Source organism: Lynx rufus, unplaced genomic scaffold (assembly GCF_022079265.1).
Source record: "Lynx rufus isolate CCGP_SWC_20201006 ecotype Redwood Valley unplaced genomic scaffold, mLynRuf1.p SCAF_23, whole genome shotgun sequence".
Classification (NCBI taxonomy): domain Eukaryota; kingdom Metazoa; phylum Chordata; class Mammalia; order Carnivora; family Felidae; genus Lynx; species Lynx rufus.
Genome location: NW_025814838.1, coordinates 16,053,471 through 16,073,260, shown reverse-complemented (window position 1 = coordinate 16,073,260; position 19,790 = coordinate 16,053,471). Strand labels below are relative to the sequence as shown.

The window sequence follows — 19,790 nt, the reverse complement described above, 5'->3', positions numbered from 1 at the left end:
CAGGGAGGACGTGGAAAGACCAGGTAGCAGAGATGAGATCAGACCAGGTGACAGATGAAGGCATCCACGCAGGCGCACCTCCAGCCTGACGGCACTCTCCTTGCGAGCTCGGCCCGGGCACGAAACCGATTCAGAACTGCCTTGGCCACGGCTGTCAGAACTGGCCGCTTCCGAGGGCAGGACAGGACTCCCATAAGTGGCCTCGAGACGACCGAATGCCCAGGGGTACCTCTCCCTTGGCATCAGGTCATGGGAAGATGAGACTGCCGGAGATTTCTAATATCTGTCACGTCTGTTTTATTAGCCTAACAAGGCAAGACCCTGTTTCAAATTGACTATTAGCATTTCCCGCTTGTCTGCCTACTTCCTCCCAGGGACTTCTGAAAGCAGTGACTGTTTCAAAATAACCACCCAACAAAGAAATTATTATCTTGATGTCATATGGGGGCAACGGAGGCCCACACAAGGGAAATCAGGGGTCCAAGGTCACACCCCTGCCAATAACAGCAGGGGCCTGACGCCCGCTCCTGGGACTCCCAAAGCAGTGCTCTTTCGGTAAAAACACAGGGGATGTTTTTCATGGCTGCCCAAACTTCCTTCGCTTCGGCACCACCCTGGTGATTCCTGCACACCCTCCATGCTGCTCTTTGCTTGACAGGTGTCTTTTCAAAGCACACGCCTTTTCTTTTTAATCCAGCCGCGTTTTCCAAGGAAGGCTTACGCCCACCATAAAGGAAAAGAAAGGCCACCCTTAGAAGGTAACTACGGGACAAGAAGGCACAGCAGTGTTTACACAAGTCTGGCCAGATGCTATCTCTTCCTGAAGGCTTGAGGCTGGGGGCTGCGCTCTGTGAAACAAGGATTTCATGCATTTGAAGAGGTGTTAAGGACCTAATAGCCCCAGATGGAGACCTTCTCCTGGATGCCATCAGGAGCATGGGGGGAAGCTTGCAAGGACACTAACTTTCTCAGTGGGAGGGGGTGTGTGCAGACAGGAGGTGTGTGTGGGGGGGAGTCAGTGCTATTTATAACCGCATCTATGTGTCACCCCAAACCGTCTGGCTTGTAAACAGAGCACATTTGGGGTAGCATCCTTTTATGTGTAATTCATGTTCCAGTCCAATGTCTTGGAATAAAAATAATGAGTGGACCACTCACCATCTCCCAGGAAATTCAGGGCGACTTGGTGTGGGGGCGGGGTGGTAGAGGAAAGTGGAATCTGGGAAGTCTGCCGGACCCTAACCCTAACCCTCCCCCCCCCCGCCCCGCTCAGCTTGTCTCGAGGCATTTGTGGGGCTCAGATCCCCGCCTCATCTTGCAGAGGATGGTAGAACTGTCACCAGTGCTCCACCATGGTCACCATAATTTCAGACCGTCATTGTGTCAAAGGTTCCCACCCCCCCACCCCTGCAAGAGACAACTCTCAACCTCCTCCAGTCACCCCATTACCCCATTTGGTCCACAACAAGGAACTGAAATTAACATCAGAGGCTAGGGGAGGGCTTAAGGGAGTGTGGGCAAATTAGAGAGTTTTCAGCCTGAGAAATCTGACAGCTGGATGCCGTTTCATAGGGGGAGAGTTTTCTGTGGGTCCCTTGCTGGCTTCCTTTGCATGCTGGCTTAGGTTTGGCGGTCTGGGACTGGTGTGTGTGTGGGGGGATAAACTCGAGATGAAGCCGTCTGCCCCTGACCTGGGCATTCAGAGGCATCCCTGGGCAGGCTGAGGGCACCAGGCGGGGCTGCCAGACTCCGGGAGAGGGCCTGCCTCACTGCGTTGCCCAGACCATGCGTTGCCTCGCTCCACACCCTGCGGGGTCCTACCTGCCAGAGCCCCAAGGTAAAAAGGCTGGTGGAGGAAGTTGGGGCGGAGAATGCTTCTCGATTTAGGGTGAGGCCATCTCGGAACTGGGGGATGGGGGCGGAAAGAGGGGCCCTGGTCCCGTCGGGGCTGTTGGAAAAAGCGAGGCAGTTGGCTATTTCCTCCCACTTGAGGGACATTCAGATCGGCCCAGGTGCCTGGCACGTGAGAGTGCTTTATCAGGCTGAAGTGGTTCTCAAGGGCCAGTATTCGGGAGGCGTGTTGTTAGCTCTCAGCATCGAAGGCCTGGCTCAGCCAACCACAAGGTCCTCGCTCTACCTGGTAAACGCTGAGGGGTGCCCTTGAAGGACAGGATCCCTGGCAGACCGCACCCCATCCCTCGGGGAAGCCAGGAAACCGAAGCCAGGGGGCTGGCAATAGCCAGGCGCCTGGACAGATGTTACCCTCGCCCCAGTTTCCAGACTGTGTTTGGGGGAAGACGTGGGGGATGAGAACGAGCGGGAGGGAGACCCCAAAGCACAGATATCTGGCACCAGCTCTGAAGTCAGCACGGCGTGTGTGAATCCCAGCTGCATCGCTGGCTGGGTGCGAGGTGACTCAGAACATGTCACCAACCTTCTCCGGGACTGTTTCCCTGGGCTGTTAAAATAGAAGGGGAGGGGCGCCTGATGGCTCCGGTTAAGCGGCGACTGCGGCTCGGGTCATGATCTCGCGGTTCGTGAGTTCGAGCCCCGCGTCGGGCTCTGTGCTGACGGCTCCGAGCCTGGAGCCTGCTTCGAATTCCGTGTCTCCCTGTCTCGCTGCTCCTTCCCCACTCGTGCTCTCTGTCTCTCAAAAATAAATAAAAATTTTTAAAAATTTTAAAAATAGGTGAAGGGGAAAACTCTATGACGGCCGGGGGGGGTATAACAGTGGAGGGTAGCAGGGTCTATCTAGCACACTGCCTGGTACACTGTAGGAACTAAATGTCATCGTAGGAGCCCAACAGTATTGGTGTCGCTGCTGCGTGTTTGAGAGGGGCGGGACTGCCTCCCTCAGACACCGCTGAAATGTGTGGCTTTCTCTGAACCCACGCTCTGATAAGTTTTCCAGCTCTGTTGAATAGAGCTTGTTGGGTGTTTTGCTAGGGAAGGAGAGGTCAGAAGTCACCTTGACTCACCCCCCTCAATTCCAGACAGGAAATCCAAGCCTGGGAAAGGAGGTGACCTCCCCAAGGTCTCATGGTGGGTGGAGCTGGTGTCCAAGACCTCTGGAGGAGGAATGGGGAAGGCCGGTCCATGAGGGGTGTGGCGAGGAAGGCCGGTCCGTGAGGGGAGGCAGGGGTGCTGAGGTTCAGTTTCCAGCCCTTTAAGTTCCCGGAGGAGGAGTTTCCTCTTTCCTCTCAAGGGCATTTGGCTTCCCAGGCGTGAATGGCTCAGGGATCAAGTGTCTGAGTCCCTGTGTCCTGCGAGGGTCGCTTGCCACCTTCACAGCTGGGCTGAGCTGGAGAGAAGGCCGTGCAAAAGCGAGGGGAAGCGAGGGGAAGCCAGGGGAAGAGGGACGGGCTTGCAGATTTCATGCAAGTGGGCGCCCGCTCCCCTCAGGCAGGGGACTGCCCATTTCCAGGAGGCGATAGACGCTCAGGGAGTGCCGTGGAGGGATACAACCCAGGCGCTTCAGAGAAAGCACGTGGTGGGTGCAGCAGGGGGAGGCGTGGGTGCCTGCTTACTCCCCAGCTTGGCCCAAATCCCGAGTTGCAGAGAGAAAGTGAAAGAGAAAAGGGCGGCTGCAGGGGGTGAGGTGGGGTGGCTGGGTAACCGATCTGATCTGCCCCAGTCTGGCCGCAGCTCCAGAGCTGGCAGGAGGGCGAGGCCGCTGGCAGCCAGTGGGAGTCCGGGGAGCAGCGGTAGGTGACCAGGGTCCCCTTGCACCCCTAAAGTCGGCCGGGCAATCGAGGCTCAGAGGCTGGCAGCTACTTTCCTGAGGCCGCACAGCAAGGCTGGGAGGAGGGAGAAGGGAACGTGCAGAGTGTGGGCCCGGAAAGTCCTGTTTCCAGCATCTGTGGCCGGGAAGGCAGGGACGGGAGTGCAGACGGGAGCTGAGTTTGGTGCCGGTACCCAGCGCGCGGGGGGGGGGGGGGGCACAGGGAGCGCGGGGGGGCGTGGGGGGAGCGGGGGGCGCGGTGGGGTGCAGGAGGGGCGCAGAGCTGAGCCCGGCACGGGCACCAAACCCGCGCCACATGCACTGTCTGCGCGTCCTAGAATCCGTAGAGGCGCGTGGGGATGCGCGCCGCGCGGAGGGGGACGCTAAGGCTTTCCCTCTACGGGGGACCCGGGGGCCGGGCTGCCCTTCCCTGAGCCTCACTTTTCCAGCTGGATCGGCTCAGCGAACTGACTCAGGAGTCCAGGTTCCAGGCCCTCCTGTGGAGTGCCCTGCGCAGGGAAGGGTTGTGAGGAGCCCGACCTTTAGCCGAGGAGCCCGCTGGAGAAATCCTCACCTCTGTCATCCGAGAAAAGGAGACAAACTGAGAAGGAACAAAGGCCTTTATTTGAAGGTCTCAGAATTGCAATTCGGGGAGCACAGAGAAGTGTTCTTGCTCATGTGGGGAAAGCCCGGGGGTTTTGTGGGAAAGAAGGAAGGGTTATGATGTGCTTGAGGCAAAGAACAGAAGAGAGAGAGAGAGAGAGAGAGAGAGAGAGAGAGAGAGGGAAACTCTGCTGATTTGGTGTTGAGCAGCTGAGCCGTTTCTGATTAGAATCCTATGATTTTCTTGGTACCATCAGATGAAACTGTGCTTTGTAGGTGTTAACTTTACTGCCCCCACAGGATCCGGACTCCAGTTGTCTTTATTAACATTTCCACGAGCAACTGCTTGTGAAGCCCTTGCCACTTGTGGCCCCGGTCAGGAGTTCCTTAGCCAGAAAGGAACACGGACGGGGCTTTAAAATGGAGTCTCTTAGGTCCGGAAATGTGATACAATTCCTGGCCTCGCTCTGATCATCTCGCGCGAGGGGTGCAGCGTTCCGGGACTGCTTTAACAAGGTTGGCATCTCATTCTCACCTTGGGGACTTGAGCCACGCCTCCCAACCGGAGGAACCAAGGAGCCCCAGAAAGGGGGGTGTCCCCAGCGTCCCCAGAATGCCAGAATTGGAGCTGTCACGTCTAGCTCCGTCCGGGACCCTCAAAGCCCACAGCTGTGCTCTGAGTCCCACGCTCCCCCCATCCAAGGTGACACAGGGTGGGGGTCGGAACCCAGAGGTCCACAAAGCCCCACGGCACCCCCACAGCACCCCACTCGCATTTGCCGCCTGGAGTCCCTAACTTTGCCAGGACGCCTTCCCTCTGTGAAGTCCCCCCTCCACACCAGCCAAGAAAAGAAATACTCCCGGCCGATCAGAAGTTTAAGGAAATGGGTGGTTCTTGCTCTAAGGCTTGGTGGAACGGTGGGGAGAGAGGGGGAGAGCCCAGCAAACCCCAAGCTGCCTTAGGCAAGGACCTGTCTCCAAGATCCCAGGATGTACAATGGAAAGATCCTCAGAGAGAACTGGGCCAAGGGGTCCCCGGCTTCCTGCACAAGGAAATCACCTGAGAGGCTGTTTAGTGTGTAAGTCCCACCCCTCCAAGGCCCCACTGGCTGGGCCTGTCCTAAACTGTTTATCTGGGTGACTCCTATGTCAGAGGTCCAGAGGTCATACAGGCATTGAGAGGCATGGAGTGATCCACACCCTGTACTGTCATCATGTTATATAACCACGGGGACTTCCCCCGGAGGTTTTGTCAAAGGCCGCATAGTAGAGTCAAGATTTGAACCCAAGACTGTGGAGAGCCCAGGCACTGGACTACAGTGGGAGCCTCTACAAATGCAGGGCAGGTCCTGGGTACTCAGAGAGAGACTTGGTGATACAACAAAGTCTGTCTGATGGCAGGGACCCGGTTTTACCTCTTGAGACCTCAGCACCTGGTACTTTGTGAAGAGTAGTCAGGAAATTAACAAAAGAACTCAACACCAAGGCCTGGGGTCAATCCCGGGCAGTCAGGGAAGTGACCTGAAGAGGAAGGGGAAGCTCCTGGAATTGACTCTCAGATTTGCCATCAGTCACCTTGAACAAATGACTTTCCTCTTGGAGGTTCATCCGTAAGATAGATAAAACAAAGAGCACTGTTGGGGGCGCCTGGGTGGCTCAGTCGGTTAAGCGTCCGATTTCGGCTCAGGTCATGATCTCACCATTCCCGAGTTCGAGCCCTGCCTCGGGTTCTGGGCTGACAGCTCAGAGCCTGGAGCCTGTTTCAGATTCTGTGTCTCCCTCTCTCTCCCTTCCCCTTCCCTTTTGTGTGCGCGCTCTCTCTCTCTTCCTCTCTCTCAAAAATAAACATTAAAAAACAAACACCACCAATAACAACAACAACAAAAACAAAGAGCACGGTCTTGGTGATTGACTGACATGCACAGAAGTACTTTAGAAAAACCACCAAAGACTATGCCTGTGCGGGAGTAACCATTATAGCTTCTGGAGGAATTGCACAGAATGATCTGAGGGGAAGTTGTGGGCTGAAGGGAGGTTTCCAGACTTGGAGGCATATGTGATGGGTGGTCCAAAGACGGTTCTTAAAGAGGTATTACCTGACGCTGGTTCTCGTGGAGCGGAGATGGTTGCTTTCCTGATTCTTTTTCAAGCCTTCTTCATTTTTGTGTGTAGCTGTCTTTGGCAACACTCATGCTTGCTGATGTTTCTTGTTCACAGAACAACAGAACAGTAGAGCAGTTGCCTTTATTTTGATAACATTGTTTTGTTTTAGGTGGCAAGGATAGTTCCCCCCTGTGCCCCCCACCATGGGAGGTAGTGATAAAGTTTCCTTTTTTTTTTTTAATGGTAACATAAAATTTACCAATGTAACCCCTTTTAAGTTTACAGTTCAGCTGCGTTACATGTATTCATACTGTTCCACAACCATCACCACCATCCATCTCCAGAACCTTCTCATCACCCCAAACTGACTCCCCGTTCCTCCGGCAACCGCCCTTGTATGTTCTGTCTCTACGAATTCGACGACTCCAGGTGCCTCCCATGAGTGGAATTCTACAAAATTTGTCCTCGGGTGACTGGCTTCTTTCATTTAGCCTATCTTTCACGTTCATCCATGTTATAGCAGGCGTCAGTGTTTTATTCCTTTTTATGGCCACATAATAGCCCGTGTCTGGATGGACCACGTTGGTTTTATCCGTTCGTCTGTCGACGGACATTTGAGTTGTTCCTACATTTTGTCTATCATGAATAGTGCGCGACGAACATTCACGTGCCGGTACGTGTTTGATTTCCTGACTTCAATTCTGGAAAGTTTTCTTTCATTTTTTTTTTAAACGTTATTTATTTTGAGAGAGAGAGAGAGTGTGTGTGTGCGTGTGTGCATTCCGCCGCACGTGGGCGAGCGGACGAGGGGCAGAGAGAGAGGGAGGGAGAGAGGGAATCCCAAGCGGGACGTTGTCAGCGCAGAACCTGACCTGGGGCTCTGTCTCACCAACCGTGAGATCAGTGACCTGAGCCAAAATCAAGAGCTGGGATGCTTCACCGACGGAGCCACCCGGGCACCCCAGGGAAAGTTTTCTTTTAAAATAAATGCGTTCGTTTTTTTTTTTTTTTAAAGGCTATTTCAAGGAAAATACAAAGGTAAATTATAGAACAGGTGCTTTGTAGAGGTGACCAAACAAATTGTAAAGCTGGCTGATGAACACCTGAGGTTTGGGAGACTGGGTTAGTGCAAAGGCTTGGTAGCTGTTGTAACAATCCGGGCTGTGGGGTTGGGGGCTGCTACGTCAAGGAGATAGCTGCCGGGGGAAAGAAAAGTTTTCCTTTCTCTGAAGGAAAACTGGAAGAACTGAGGAAGGGTTCATACCGATTCCAGGGTTCTCGGCTGGGGAGAAGTGGAAAGGTGGCAGAAATGGAGATTCTGGAAGGTTCACCTGCCGGGGGAGAATCGCAGGTTTCCCAGTGTTCAAAAAAAGTCACAGAAGCTGAGGGTCCAGGGTTTTCTTGGCAAGTGGAAATTCAGGCTGCCTTGAAAATAAAACCTATCTTAATTCCTGCACGGCAAGTGTGCGCGTCAGAGGGCCGGAGCGGGTGTTCGTTGAAAAACACAGAACCCCTGGGGAAAAAAAAAAAACAAAACAAACAACAGAGCCTCTGGGAGTCAGGCCCGGGGTTGCTGTGCGTTCAGCGTCCTTTCCAGGCAGTTTTGATTCGCAGCCAGGCCTGCCAATCGCATATCTCGGGGGTCAGAGCCTGGCAGGCAGGGCTGGCCTGTGATTCATCTCAGTGTGGCACTGGCTTAGGTGCCGTGTTAGGTCAAGCTGAGGGTCAGGCCTGGAGCTGAGGGCTTGGCTTTGCTGATTCTTGCCCCCCTCCTCTTCCCAGGACCTGGCTCGGGTTGTCTTCCTTGGAAAAACCTGTCGGACTCCTTTCCAGGTCATTAACGGCAGCAGCTAGGAATGTTGGGGTGTACAGAGGGAAGGCCACCTGGAGGCAGGAGAGGCCGGCCAAGCCGGAAGGGGACTTGAGCTCTGGACAAGCACTGATCACCCCTTGTCGCCCAGCTGCAGCCGGGTCTCCTGCCTTCTCCTCCCGGGTCCCCTGGGCCCTTCGCCCCCAGTAACCGTGCCATTTACAGGCATGTGCACCAGCCGAGGTATCACTTGAATCCCCCAAATTTTCCAAGTCACGATGAGGTGAATGTCCTTGGGGAGAGAGGCAGAGAAGATACGTGCCTTTTACCCGAGCTCTCAGAGGCAGTCTCTGGGGGGTCCTTTGTGGGGTTCTGTGTGATTTCCAGCCCCCACTTGCCGAAGAACAGAACGAGCTGGGTTCAGGTGAGGTTCCTAAGGAAGCGGACTCCGAAATGGAGATTTGCACATGTGAGGGGTTTACTGCGGACATGTGAGGTGTGGGCACCGAAGGGAGAGGGCAGAGGCAGGATGGGGCAGAGGGAGGTTGGGGCTGCTGTAAATCTCGACAGAATGTCCAGCACGCTGAAGCCGGGATAGCCTTTGGCGTTCCTGCAGATTGACGCACGGACCAGACCTTTGCACCCCGATGGGACCTGTCACTGGATGTGGGCTCCGCTTGGAAAGCGGATGTGACTTGGAGCTATTCCCAGAGCTGTGAGCCCCTTGCCCTCCGGCAGCTGATAGGTGGGCACCTCGACCTCAAGAGGCTGATCTGAGCAGCTCGCCATAGTATCTGCCCTCCCGGTTGAAATGGTCAAGTCCGACTCTCCAGAGGCCAAGGTCTAAACTTCCATCCAGAGTCACTTTGAACTGTATTCTTTGTGGCGCCCCCCTTGGGGAGGGAAGGTTGTGGGCCCTCCGTCCCCTTTAAGCACCTCCCCTGTTCTGAGATTTGCCTTCAAAGGCATTCGAGGTGTATCCTTGTGCTTGTCGGGGTCGGCTAGGCTGCTTTTTCTCCCGGGTGTTACTCTGCACTTCTGGATTTGGGCTCTCAGAGCTCATTCTCTTTCTGACTGTTTTGCTCTCTACTACGTTATTAAGTTCCACCTGCATTGCTCCGTGTGCATGCGGCCTGTTGCTTCTTTATTTTTAAATTTAAAAAAATGTCTATTTGTTTTTGAGAGAGAGAGAGAAAGAGAGACAGAGACAGAGCGTGAGCAGGGGAGGGGCAGAGAGAGAGGGAGACACAGAATCTGAAGCAGGCTCTGGGCTCCGAGCCGTCAGCACAGAGCCCAACGTGGGGCTCGAACTCACAGACCTCGAGATCATGACCCGAGCCGAAGTCGGTTGCTCACCGGACTGAACCACCCCGGCGCCTCGTGGTCTGTTGCTTCTAATCAGGACATCACCCCCCAGGGAGTGCCGTGGCTACTTTTTACTGTCCCTCCCTCAGCAGCGGACACCCGGATGGCCTCCAAACTCTGTCACCACAAACAGTACAGTGCGTCGTCCGGTGGGTGTCTCCGTGGGGCCATGGGAGCATTTCCTTGGGACGTCTGTGCCCAACCTTGAACTGGAAGGTTGTAGGATCGCCACATCCGTAGGTCTTCTAAGTGGTGCTGGGTTGTTCACCAGGGTGGCTGCACCAGCCCGCTCCTACCCGCAGCCTTTGGCGTTTCCTGGCTTTCTAATTTTGGCCAGTCGCACACTGTCAAGTGATGCCTTGCTGTTTCTATTTTGGAGCACTTTCTGGATAGGTCACTTGAGACAAGACACAGCAGCCTAGTGACATAGACGCCGTGCCAACCAAGGGCAGTAGATTTCGCAACCAGGAGAGGCTCAGTGACTTACTTACGTGAGGTCACGCAGTTAGTGGGGGGACTGCGATTTGAACCCAGAGCATGCGCTCTTAACCACCGTATTATCATTATCATGTTTTCTTTCCCTCTTAAGATAGAATCGGAGTCTCGATTGCAAGCTTCTTGGCAGGGACTGTGTTTTAAACCTGTTTGGGGGGGGGGGGGCGCCTGGGTGGCTCAGTCGGTTGAGCGTCTGACTTTGGCTCAGGGCATGATCTCACGGTCCGTGGGTTCTAGCCCCGCATCGGACTCTGGGCTGACAGCTCAGAGCCTGGAGCCTGTTTCAGATTCTGTGTCTCCCTCTCTCTCTGCCCCTCCCCTGCTCGTGCTCTGTCTCAAAAATAAATAAACATTTAAAAAATTTAAAAAAAACCTATTTAGAGCCCCCAGATTTTTTTTTTTTTTTTTGGTAGGAGATGCTTAGTAAATCAATGTTTTACAGATTTGGAGGGGGGAAAAGTGCAGCCTGTCTTTTAGAGTTTCTCTGGAGGTCTGCAAGGTGCAAGAGAAGAGGAACTTGTTTGATCTGTTAGCCCCACAGAGATACAGACTAGGGGCTGGTTGTGGCAGATAAGTAACCCCAGGCTCCTGGCTTCCTGCCATCCTCTGACCTCCGGAAGCAGTTTGTCCTGAAGGCGGGCAGCAAGGTGGTCGGGGGCAGGGGGGCTTTGGGGGGGAATGCAGAGGGGAAAGGCTGACAAGCCACGAGCAGTCTAGAATCCCCAAATGCCTCGGCTGAGTGGTGTCCACACCCACTAGGGCTCGGAGGGGGCTGGAGGTCAAAGGCGAAGCCGGAATGGAATGCCACATCGTTAGACACAGTTAGAAGATTTTCCATTCCTTCCTCTGGAGGAGAAGTACAGTCAACGTACAGGGACGTATTTTTTCTTATGCTCTTTTATCACAGGGCAGAGCAGCGCTGAAGAGTTTGGGGTTAGCAGAGGTGCCCCTTTCTCCCTCTCGATGCCACCTCAGACCCCCAAGGACACACACCCCCCCTTTTCTGCGAAGAAAGCATCTGATAAACTGAGTCTAGCCTCATTGTCATTGCCTGTCAAATGACTATAATAATACTGCTTTCCCAGACAATTAAAACAGGATAATACATAGAGAGTATCCAGTACAGCCCCAAACACAAAACAGTCTCCCAGCAGCGAAGGACCGTGACGCTGGCAGATGGGAGAGCCGTATACAGTGGATGTGAAGTTACTTAAGTAGGAGTTAGAACAGTTTGGCAATACTTGATTTCCCTCGGCCGGGGGGAGAGAGAAATGCATTTATTTTAGACACCATTTTGGGGCGTGTGGTCTTTCAAAACCTGTGGTGTTGTACAAAGTGGGGACAGAAGTGAGCCCCCAAAGGGGCTTTTGGTGGCAAAAAGGTTAGGAACTTTTTCTCAGGTTGGATGTGGAAGGTGGTGGCCCGGGTCAGGGGGGGTGGGTGGGGGTAGGGGGAGCTCAAAGAGGACCTTCTAGGGGCGCCTGGGTGGCGCAGTCGGTTGGGCGTCCGACTTCGGCCAGGTCACGATCTCGCGGTCCGTGAGTTCGAGCCCCGCGTCGGGCTCTGGGCTGATGGCTCAGAGCCTGGAGCCTGTTTCCAATTCTGTGTCTCCCTCTCTCTCTGCCCCTCCCCCATTCATGCTTTGTCTCTCTGTGTCCCAAAAATAAATAAAAATGTTGAAAAAAAAAATTAAAAAAAAAAAAGAGGACCTTCTAAAAAGACGGCTCGTTTACCAAAAAGACACAGACCACTTCTCTGCTGTGCCCCAGACAGCTCCTCAAAAGGAGAAACCATCATGCCACCCACGCCTTCTTTCACCAGGCGAGGGCACCTCCCCGGGGCGGCTGGGGACCAAGAGTGACTCGAAGGGGCTGTGACTTGGGAGCCAAGCAGTTGGTTCAGATCCCAGATCACTAGCCTGTTTCTTTACCCGAGAAATGGGAATACGGATCGCAAACGTGTGTGCTAGACTGAATGGGATGAGGTCTGCACATCATGGCATTTGCTGCCTGGCATTCAGCAGGCCCCTGTGAATTCTAGTGACGTAGCACTTTTATGGAGGGAGAGAGCCCGCTGCGTGCAGGAACATGCTGGAGCCTGGGGATCGGTGAGCTAGACAGGGCTAGGGCCTGTAGACAGGGCTCCTGCCCTCGCAGGGCTCCTGACCTGTATGATCTGCCCCGGGGACTCTCGGGGACTGAAGGGGACTCTCTCCTCTGCAGTGGGGTGATTTGAGCCATCTCTGTCCCCAGTCCCCTCTAGAGTGGCACTTTGGGGGAAAGAGTCCAATTAGGGGCCTCTGAAGCACTTCCTAAACATCTAGAGGCATAGGGAACATAGTTGTGGGAATACTGGGAGGTCCCAAGTCAAGATGTGCGTAGATCTTGGCATGAACGGGAGGCTCTATGGATTTGGGCGACTAGACTCTTGGGACTGAGTCCCAGCTCTGCAGTGTCCCAACACGATGGGATTCCTTTGCCCGTGGGCCTCCTGTAGGCCTCCGAGACCCCTCTCGGCCTTTCACTGGTCCCACAAGGGAAGTGTCATTATCCCGATCGAGTAGTGGGAAAATTGATACTCAGAGAGGTTAAGTCACCCACTTAATGCCTCCCAGCCTTGATTCAAACTCAAACCCTCCACCCAGGTGACCAAGGACAAGCCATGTCACCGAAGTTTTGAGTATCCTCCTCTATCAAATGGGCACTAATACTCCATCCTGCCTTCTCCCTAGAGCTCTTTGGAGCTCAGATGTAGGGGTAGGGGTGGAGGCAGAAGCCCACTGTGAACTGCAAACCCCTGTCTACTCAAGAGAAAGTGCATCCGGTGTAGGGTTCATGCTGGGGTAGCAGGAAGGGAGGTGCTAAGGCATGTGTCGAGAGTGTCTGAGAGTAGATGTCTTCCTGTTTGGGCTTAGCCAATGACACAGAGTTTGGGTGACTTTTCTCCCAGGCACCTTCTCAGAGGTAGTGATGGGGGACATGAGCAGACCTCCCAGGTCCCACTGCTGGCCGTGGGGCTTTCTAGTTCCTGTGGGGTCCGTGGGGTCTCCTTGAGTCAAAGGACAGAAAGCTTGGCTTCCCCATGTGGTGACTTAGGCAGGAATGAAAGAGAAAGAGTCCCTTTGTCCACCTCACAGAGGTTAGGAGCAAATTGATAATAATAAGGACGACGGTAACGATGGCGATCACCCACATTGTGCGCACCACGCATGCACCAATACCCTTCTAAGCCACAATTCACTAAGGGCCTACTAAGGGCCAGTCGCCTTTCTGAGGGCTTTACGAGAATTAGCTCACCTGATCCTCATGGGTGACCAATTATTGTTCCCATTTTACAGATGAGGAAACTGAGGCTCCGAGAGGTTTATACAATGAACTTGCCCAGGTTGTGGCGAGTTGGTAGGTAGGAGTGGTTTCAGACGCAGGCCGTTTGACTCCAGAGCTCACACAAGTTGGCTTTTTATCTCTTCCGTCAGGTGTATTTCTCTGGTGTTTGAAGGCATTTGGTGTCGCTGTCCAAAGTTTGGTGCTGAGTCCGTCAATAAGTGAGGCTGGGTTAAACTTCTCCCGGCTCCTCCCTTCTGCACTCCCTGCCATCACCCATCTGTGATAGGACCTGGTCCCTATTCCTAGGCCTAGATATGATCAGGGCTGTGCATTGAACGGGAACGTTTCAATTGGCAGGAAAGAGCACTGGACTGAGAGTCTTGTTCTGGGGAGGGACAGGTGCAGGCTCGGCCGGAGACAGGCTGTAGGACCTTGCATGAGTTATGTGCCTTCTCAGGGTCTCATTTCCTCTGCAGAGTGAAGGAGGTTGAACTTGAAGGCCCCTGGCAGACCTGTTTGTTACCCTGTGAAAAAACAGTTTTGGTAACTTGACCAAAGTCACCCAACTCAGTCGTGAAATTACTGGGCTCAGTCCAGAGCTGTTGTCACCAGGTGACCCCGCTGCCTGGAAAAAGAGGCGGATTGCTACGATATAAGCTGTCGATAAGTAGCCCGGATTGAAAAGGGGAAGAAGGCCGCAGGCAAGATTTAAGGAAGGGAGTTCTTTTCTTACCTCGCCAGAGAGAACAGTAGATTTTTCTGTGTGGTTCTCAGGCCAATGTGCTGGGAGTGGTGGAATTCTTCTCCCCCAACCCCCAGGCTTGGTCTCACGACAAGAAAAGGGAGGTGGCCCCATCTTTCAGTTCTGCTTCCTCCAGTCAAGGCTGGCTGGGCGTTGGAGGCAAGTCTGTTATGTTTGGGTTCCTGTTGGGTTATGATTGGGCTCCCACCCAACCCATTATCAACAGGCAGCCCCAGCCAGGGCCACATGTTGGACTGGAAAGTTCATTCTCTGTAATATCTGTGGTCTATATGGAGACCCTCTATAAGTGGTGAACGTTGTTAATGAGTCAAATGAAAAGAAGCAGCTGGAAGGTGTTGTGTTGGTGAGGGGTGTGTGTGTGTGTTTTCTCATGGTCCTACCCTCTGCCGTCCTTCCCACTTCAACCCCACTTTCTTGTGACCCAGGCAGGGGCACTCAGAAGGCTCTGTCAGGTCCTTTGGCCTTCAAGGCCATCTCTCCTGCCACCTCTTCCAAGAAACTGTGTCTGATTCTTTCAAGCAAGCATCTGCTTTTCATGGATAGGAGGTTGAATGGTGGCCCCCCAAATATATATAGAACCAGCAAATGTGACCTTGTTTGGCAAAAGAGTCTTTGCTGGTAGAATTCAGTTAAGGCTCTGGAAATAAGATCATCCTGGATTATGCTGGATTTAGCTGGGCCCTAAATCCAATGACAGGTATCCTTTTAAGAGTTAGGCAGAAGATTTGAGACACGAAGAGAAGACGATGGGACCATTGAGGCAGAGATTTTAGTGATTCGGCCACAAGGTCACAAGTAAAGGAATGCTAACAGCTTCCAGAAACTTCAAGAGGCAAGGAGTGACTCCTCCCTAGAGCCTCTGGAGGGACCACGACTCAGCCAACACCTTGATTTTGGACTTCCGGCCCCCAGAACTGTGAGAGACTAAGGCTCTGTTGTTTTAAGCTCCTCAGTTTTATGGTACCACTTAGGCAGCTCTAGGAAATGAACCCTACATGGACTCATAGACCACTAGGAATGGGGCAGAAACCTGGAGCCACACAGACAAGGCTGCAGAGTGATGCTAGCCAGCAAGAACTGCGCATATCTGGGAGGCTACTTGGTCATCTGAACAACGGAGATAATAATGCTTATCTTCCAGGGTCAGTGTTTCGTTTGTTTTTATGGCTTTATTGGGAGGTAATTCACATACCGGACAATTCACCCATTTAAAATGCACAATTCGCGGGCGCCTGGGTGGCTCAGTGAGTTAAGCGTCAAACTGTTGATTTTGGCACAGGTTTCAGGGTTCTGCACTGGAAGTGGAGCCTGCTTGGGATTCTCTCTCTCTCCCTCTCTCTCTGCCCCTCCCACACTCACAGGTGCTTTCTCTCTCAAAAAAAAAAAATCTAAAAAAATAAAATGCACAATTCGGTGATCTTTTTAGTATATTCACACAGTTGTGCAACCATCCCCACAGTCAGCTAAAGAACATTTTTGGCACCCCCCCAAAAGAAACCCCACCCTCATGGTCAGTTGCTCCCCAGTTTTCTCCACAACTCTCTCCTAACCCTAGCCAACCACTAATCTACTTATCTGTAAATATTTGGCTATTCTGTACATTTCAGATACATGGGAGTATACAATATATGGCTCTTTGTGTCTGACTTCTTTCACTTAGTATAATGTTTTCAAGTTTCTTTCATGTTGTAGCACGTATCAGTACTTTATTCTTTTTTTATGGCTGAATGGTATTCCATTGTATGGATTTATCACATTTTTTAATTCATTCATTGGTAGATATTTGAATTGTTTCCATATTTTGGCTATTATGAGTTATGCATTTATGAACTTTCATATACGAGTTTTTATGTGGACATGTCCAGGGTATTTGGAAGGTTGAATTGAAGTAATATCTAAGGTATCTGATACGCCCTTCACCAAACGAAGATTCTTAGAATCTGCCTCAACAGATTAGGAATTTTCTTTTTAAAATTTTTTTTTCAACGTTTTTATTTATTTTTGGGACAGAGAGAGACAGAGCATGAACGGGGGAGGGGCAGAGAGAGAGGGAGACACAGAATCGGAAACAGGCTCCAGGCTCCGAGCCATCAGCCCAGAGCCTGACGCGGGGCTCGAACTCACGGACCACGAGATCGTGACCTGGCTGAAGTCGGACGCTTAACCGACTGCGCCACCCAGGCGCCCCAAGGAATTTTCAATTTACAGATTAGGAAACTGAGGCACAGAAAGGAGCAGAGACTTGCTCAAGGTCACCCAGGGCAGTAGAGCATAACACTTAATTGCATATCCTTGCATCAGACTGTCCAGAACAAAATTCCAGCGCCCCTTGGACTTGGGTCATCTTCTGTAAGTCACTTCACCTCTCTGAGCCTGTTTATTCATCTGGAAAATGAGGATAATAATAGCGTCTACCTCATATGGTTGCTGATGTGAGAATTGAATGTGCTAGTTCATGTGTCTGGCATATGGTAGGCGGTCTACAAATCTCAACTGTTGTCACTCATGGTAGCGCCATCTGTGGAACCCAAGACTCCTGGCTCCCAGGTGTAAGATGCCTTGAATCTAAATTTCCCCAGGCACATTTCCTGCATCATGGGCATCTTCCCAGAGTGACCATAAGTTCCTCAGAGGAAGGAAATATAGCTTCCTCTTTCCACTGCCCTGAGCACGTAAGAGGTGACGAGTGAGCACCTTTGCTCACTTTCGTTGGCTCTCCCAAGCCCTGGCCCTCACCGAGTGACCCAGCTAGGAACTGTGGTAGGTTAACTGTCTACACCTTTCCAACACTCCATGCGATGACTGAACGTGTCTTCCTTTCAGGCAGTGGGCAGTGTGCCGCCATGGAGTTGGGGCCTCTAGAAGGCGGCTACCTGGAGCTTCTCAACAGCCATGCTGACCCCCTGCAGCTCTACCACCTCTATGACCAGATGGACCCGGCTAGAGAAGAGATCGAGCTCTGCTCAGGTGGGCTTTCCTCCCTTTGGCCCCTCCCAAGTCCTTCCTCACCCCCTCAGCCTGCAATGGACACAGTTAGCCGGCAGGGGACGTTCTGGCTGCTGAGCTCTGGTCAGCACCACGGACAGCTCCAAACCCCCGGGCTCGCTCCCGGCCCCTCCCAGCCTCTCCTTCCATCCCCACCAGCCCTCTCTCCTGCTTCATCCAAGGGACTTTCCTGCTTCATCCAAGGGACTTTTCCCTCCAGAACCCGACATGGACACCATCAACTGCGAGCAGTTCAGCAGACTGTTGTGTGACATGGAAGGTGATGAAGAGACCAGGGAGGCTTATGCCAATATCGGTGAGGAAGCGTTCTGAACCCAGAAAAAGGCCAGTCGAGGGGAAGAGTTCCTTTTTCTCTTTTGTTAGCCTCATCCATTCACCAAGAGCCGCAACAGGCCCCTCCCTCATAAATCAGGGCCAGGGGGATGCAGAGCAAGGGCTAGAAAACAGAGACTCCAGGGAAGAAGGGAGATGGAGAACAGTAAGGGAAATCGATCCCTTCGCTATTAACTATCAGGCAAACCGGATCTCACCTTTACATCCTCTGCCTCCGTATCTATACATTTTTTTTAATGTTTATTTATTTATTTTGAGAGAGAGAGGGAGGGAGCAGAGAAAGGGCAGAGGGAGAGAGAGAGAATCCCAAGCAGGCTCTGTACTGCCAGCGCAGAGCCCAGTGTGGGGCTCGAACCCACGAACTGTGAGATCATGACCTGAGCCGAAACCAAGAGTCAGGCGCTTAACCGACTGAGCCACCCAGGCGCCCCTCTATACCCTTTTATATTTCTTGCCCTTCTTTCCTTCCTTCTACACAGTCCTTACCATGCTCCGCCCCCTTTCTCCCCAGCTCCTAAGCCAAACTACTCTAGTATTTGTCATATCTACCATCTGGGGGGTCCTTGTTACGTGCTGACACTGTGTGTGTGTTACTGCATTGAATCCTTACAGCGAAGGAAGTAGACATTATTAGTATCTCCACCTTACAAATGAGGAAACTGAAATTTAAAGAGGTGAAGCCGTGTACCCAAGGCTGCAGTAGAGATAGTGATGGGCAGATGTGAGATTTAAACCTAGGTCTTTCTCATTTCAAAGTCTTTATTTTTAGCCACAAAAAGGAAAGTGTCTAGGGTGGGGAGGTTCTCTAAGGCTTAAGCTGAGAGGCTGATTTGCAGCTTTAAAAAGAGCTCTGCTTTCCGATAAGGGCAGAACTCTTTGGAGAGAGGTGTTGCCGTTGTTTTTTTTTTTTTTTTGTGTGTGTGTGTGTGTGTGTGTGTGTGTGTGTGTGTGTGTTTGGAGGGGAGTAGGGTAAAGTCTCCCTCCTCAGCAAGATCCCCACTATCTCATACAGAGGCTTTGTTGAATTAGAAAAAGGTGTCCCTTCTTCGGAGGATGCGGCCTCCATTTGTCCTCTTGCTGGGCACCCGCGTACAGTGAACAACCTGCACAACTGTTCGTAGCGGCCCTTTTCCTGGCAACCCAAGAACCACAACGCTGAGCAGGTCTGTGCTCAGCGTGAATGTGGCCAGTCTTCCCCCAGTGCACAGTTAACCCAGTAGCACACAAAGCAGCAAATGGAGAGGACTGGTAACTGTGTGTGTCTCAAAAATTACAGAACTGAGAAGTCTGCCCGCTTCCTTTCCGTCCTGGGAACCTACTTGAGGAAGCAGAAGTGTTTGGTGCTGAGGGCATTCATATTTCTTCACAACTGGAGGCACTGATGAAGGATTTGAGCATTCCTTAGGGTTTAGGGGCTTTTCTGCTCGAGAGCATCTTCCCAGGAAGTTGAAGCGGCCAGAGCCAGGGAAGCAGAAGCTTCATCCAAGTCCGTCCCTCGAGTCTGTGGGCTTTCTCCGTGCTTCTAGAAGGCCATGCCCTGGCCTGAGCATGCAGTCATCTAAGCATCTTGGCATAGGTCTAGAAGAAGGCTTCCCTAGGTGCATAGTGCGTATACTAATCACCCAATCACACCTGCCTCGTGGGATGTCTGAGGATTGGATGAGCTGCTTGGTGTAAAGTGTTTAGAAAAGGATTTTGCAAAGAGCACCTACGGTGTGCTGGCTGCCTGCGCTTGATGCCTTAACTCGGAGGTAGAGCCTCTAATCCAGACCACCCGTCCCTGGATTGTAGGCATCAGGCGTTCTCATCACGCAGATGAGGAAATGGAGTCCCCGAGGGGTTAGGCGATTGGCCCAAGTTTGCACAGCTAACGGGGCCAATGGGGGTGGAGCTGAATTTAAACTCAAAACCCTGTGACAACCGTACTAGACTGCACTGTACTGCTTTATGGCGATAGGTGACTTTTCACGGGTGGGTATCATCCCTTCAGGGGGATTCAGAGCCCGGGAAGGTTCCGTGTCCCTTCGTTCGTGTGATCGTTCATTCTGCAAACAGTGTGTGTGCCAAGCCCGGGGGGCCACCGTTCCTTGGTGCCTGCCCCAAGGTCTGGCACACGAGGCATTCAGAGAACTCATTGACCGACTGCCCTTTTCCCGATCTTGGCAGCGGAACTGGACCAGTACGTGTTCCAGGACTCACAACTGGAGGGTCTGAGCAAAGGCATTTTCAGTAAGTTGGGGGATTCCTGGTTCAGCCTGCGTCTCT

General features: G+C 52.6%; 1 protein-coding gene across 5 annotated transcripts in view; it reads left to right on the top strand.

The window, feature by feature from the left end:
- Nucleotides 1-1,582: 1,582 nt before the first annotated feature.
- CIITA (class II major histocompatibility complex transactivator) overlaps nucleotides 1,583-19,790 on the top strand; it is a 38,310-nt gene continuing 20,102 nt past the window's right edge. For 3 of the 5 annotated variants that reach the window (XM_047087135.1, XM_047087130.1, XM_047087131.1), the window contains exons 1-4: nucleotides 1,583-1,837; nucleotides 17,010-17,153; nucleotides 17,392-17,487; nucleotides 19,692-19,754. In XM_047087135.1, coding sequence (XP_046943091.1) covers nucleotides 1,786-1,837; nucleotides 17,010-17,153; nucleotides 17,392-17,487; nucleotides 19,692-19,754 — 355 coding nt within the window. In that variant the 5' untranslated portion in view covers nucleotides 1,583-1,785. Of the gene's footprint in view, nucleotides 1,838-3,189; nucleotides 3,705-17,009; nucleotides 17,154-17,391; nucleotides 17,488-19,691; nucleotides 19,755-19,790 lie in introns of those variants that run through there. The other 2 variants (XM_047087133.1, XM_047087134.1) reach the window with 2 other exon arrangements.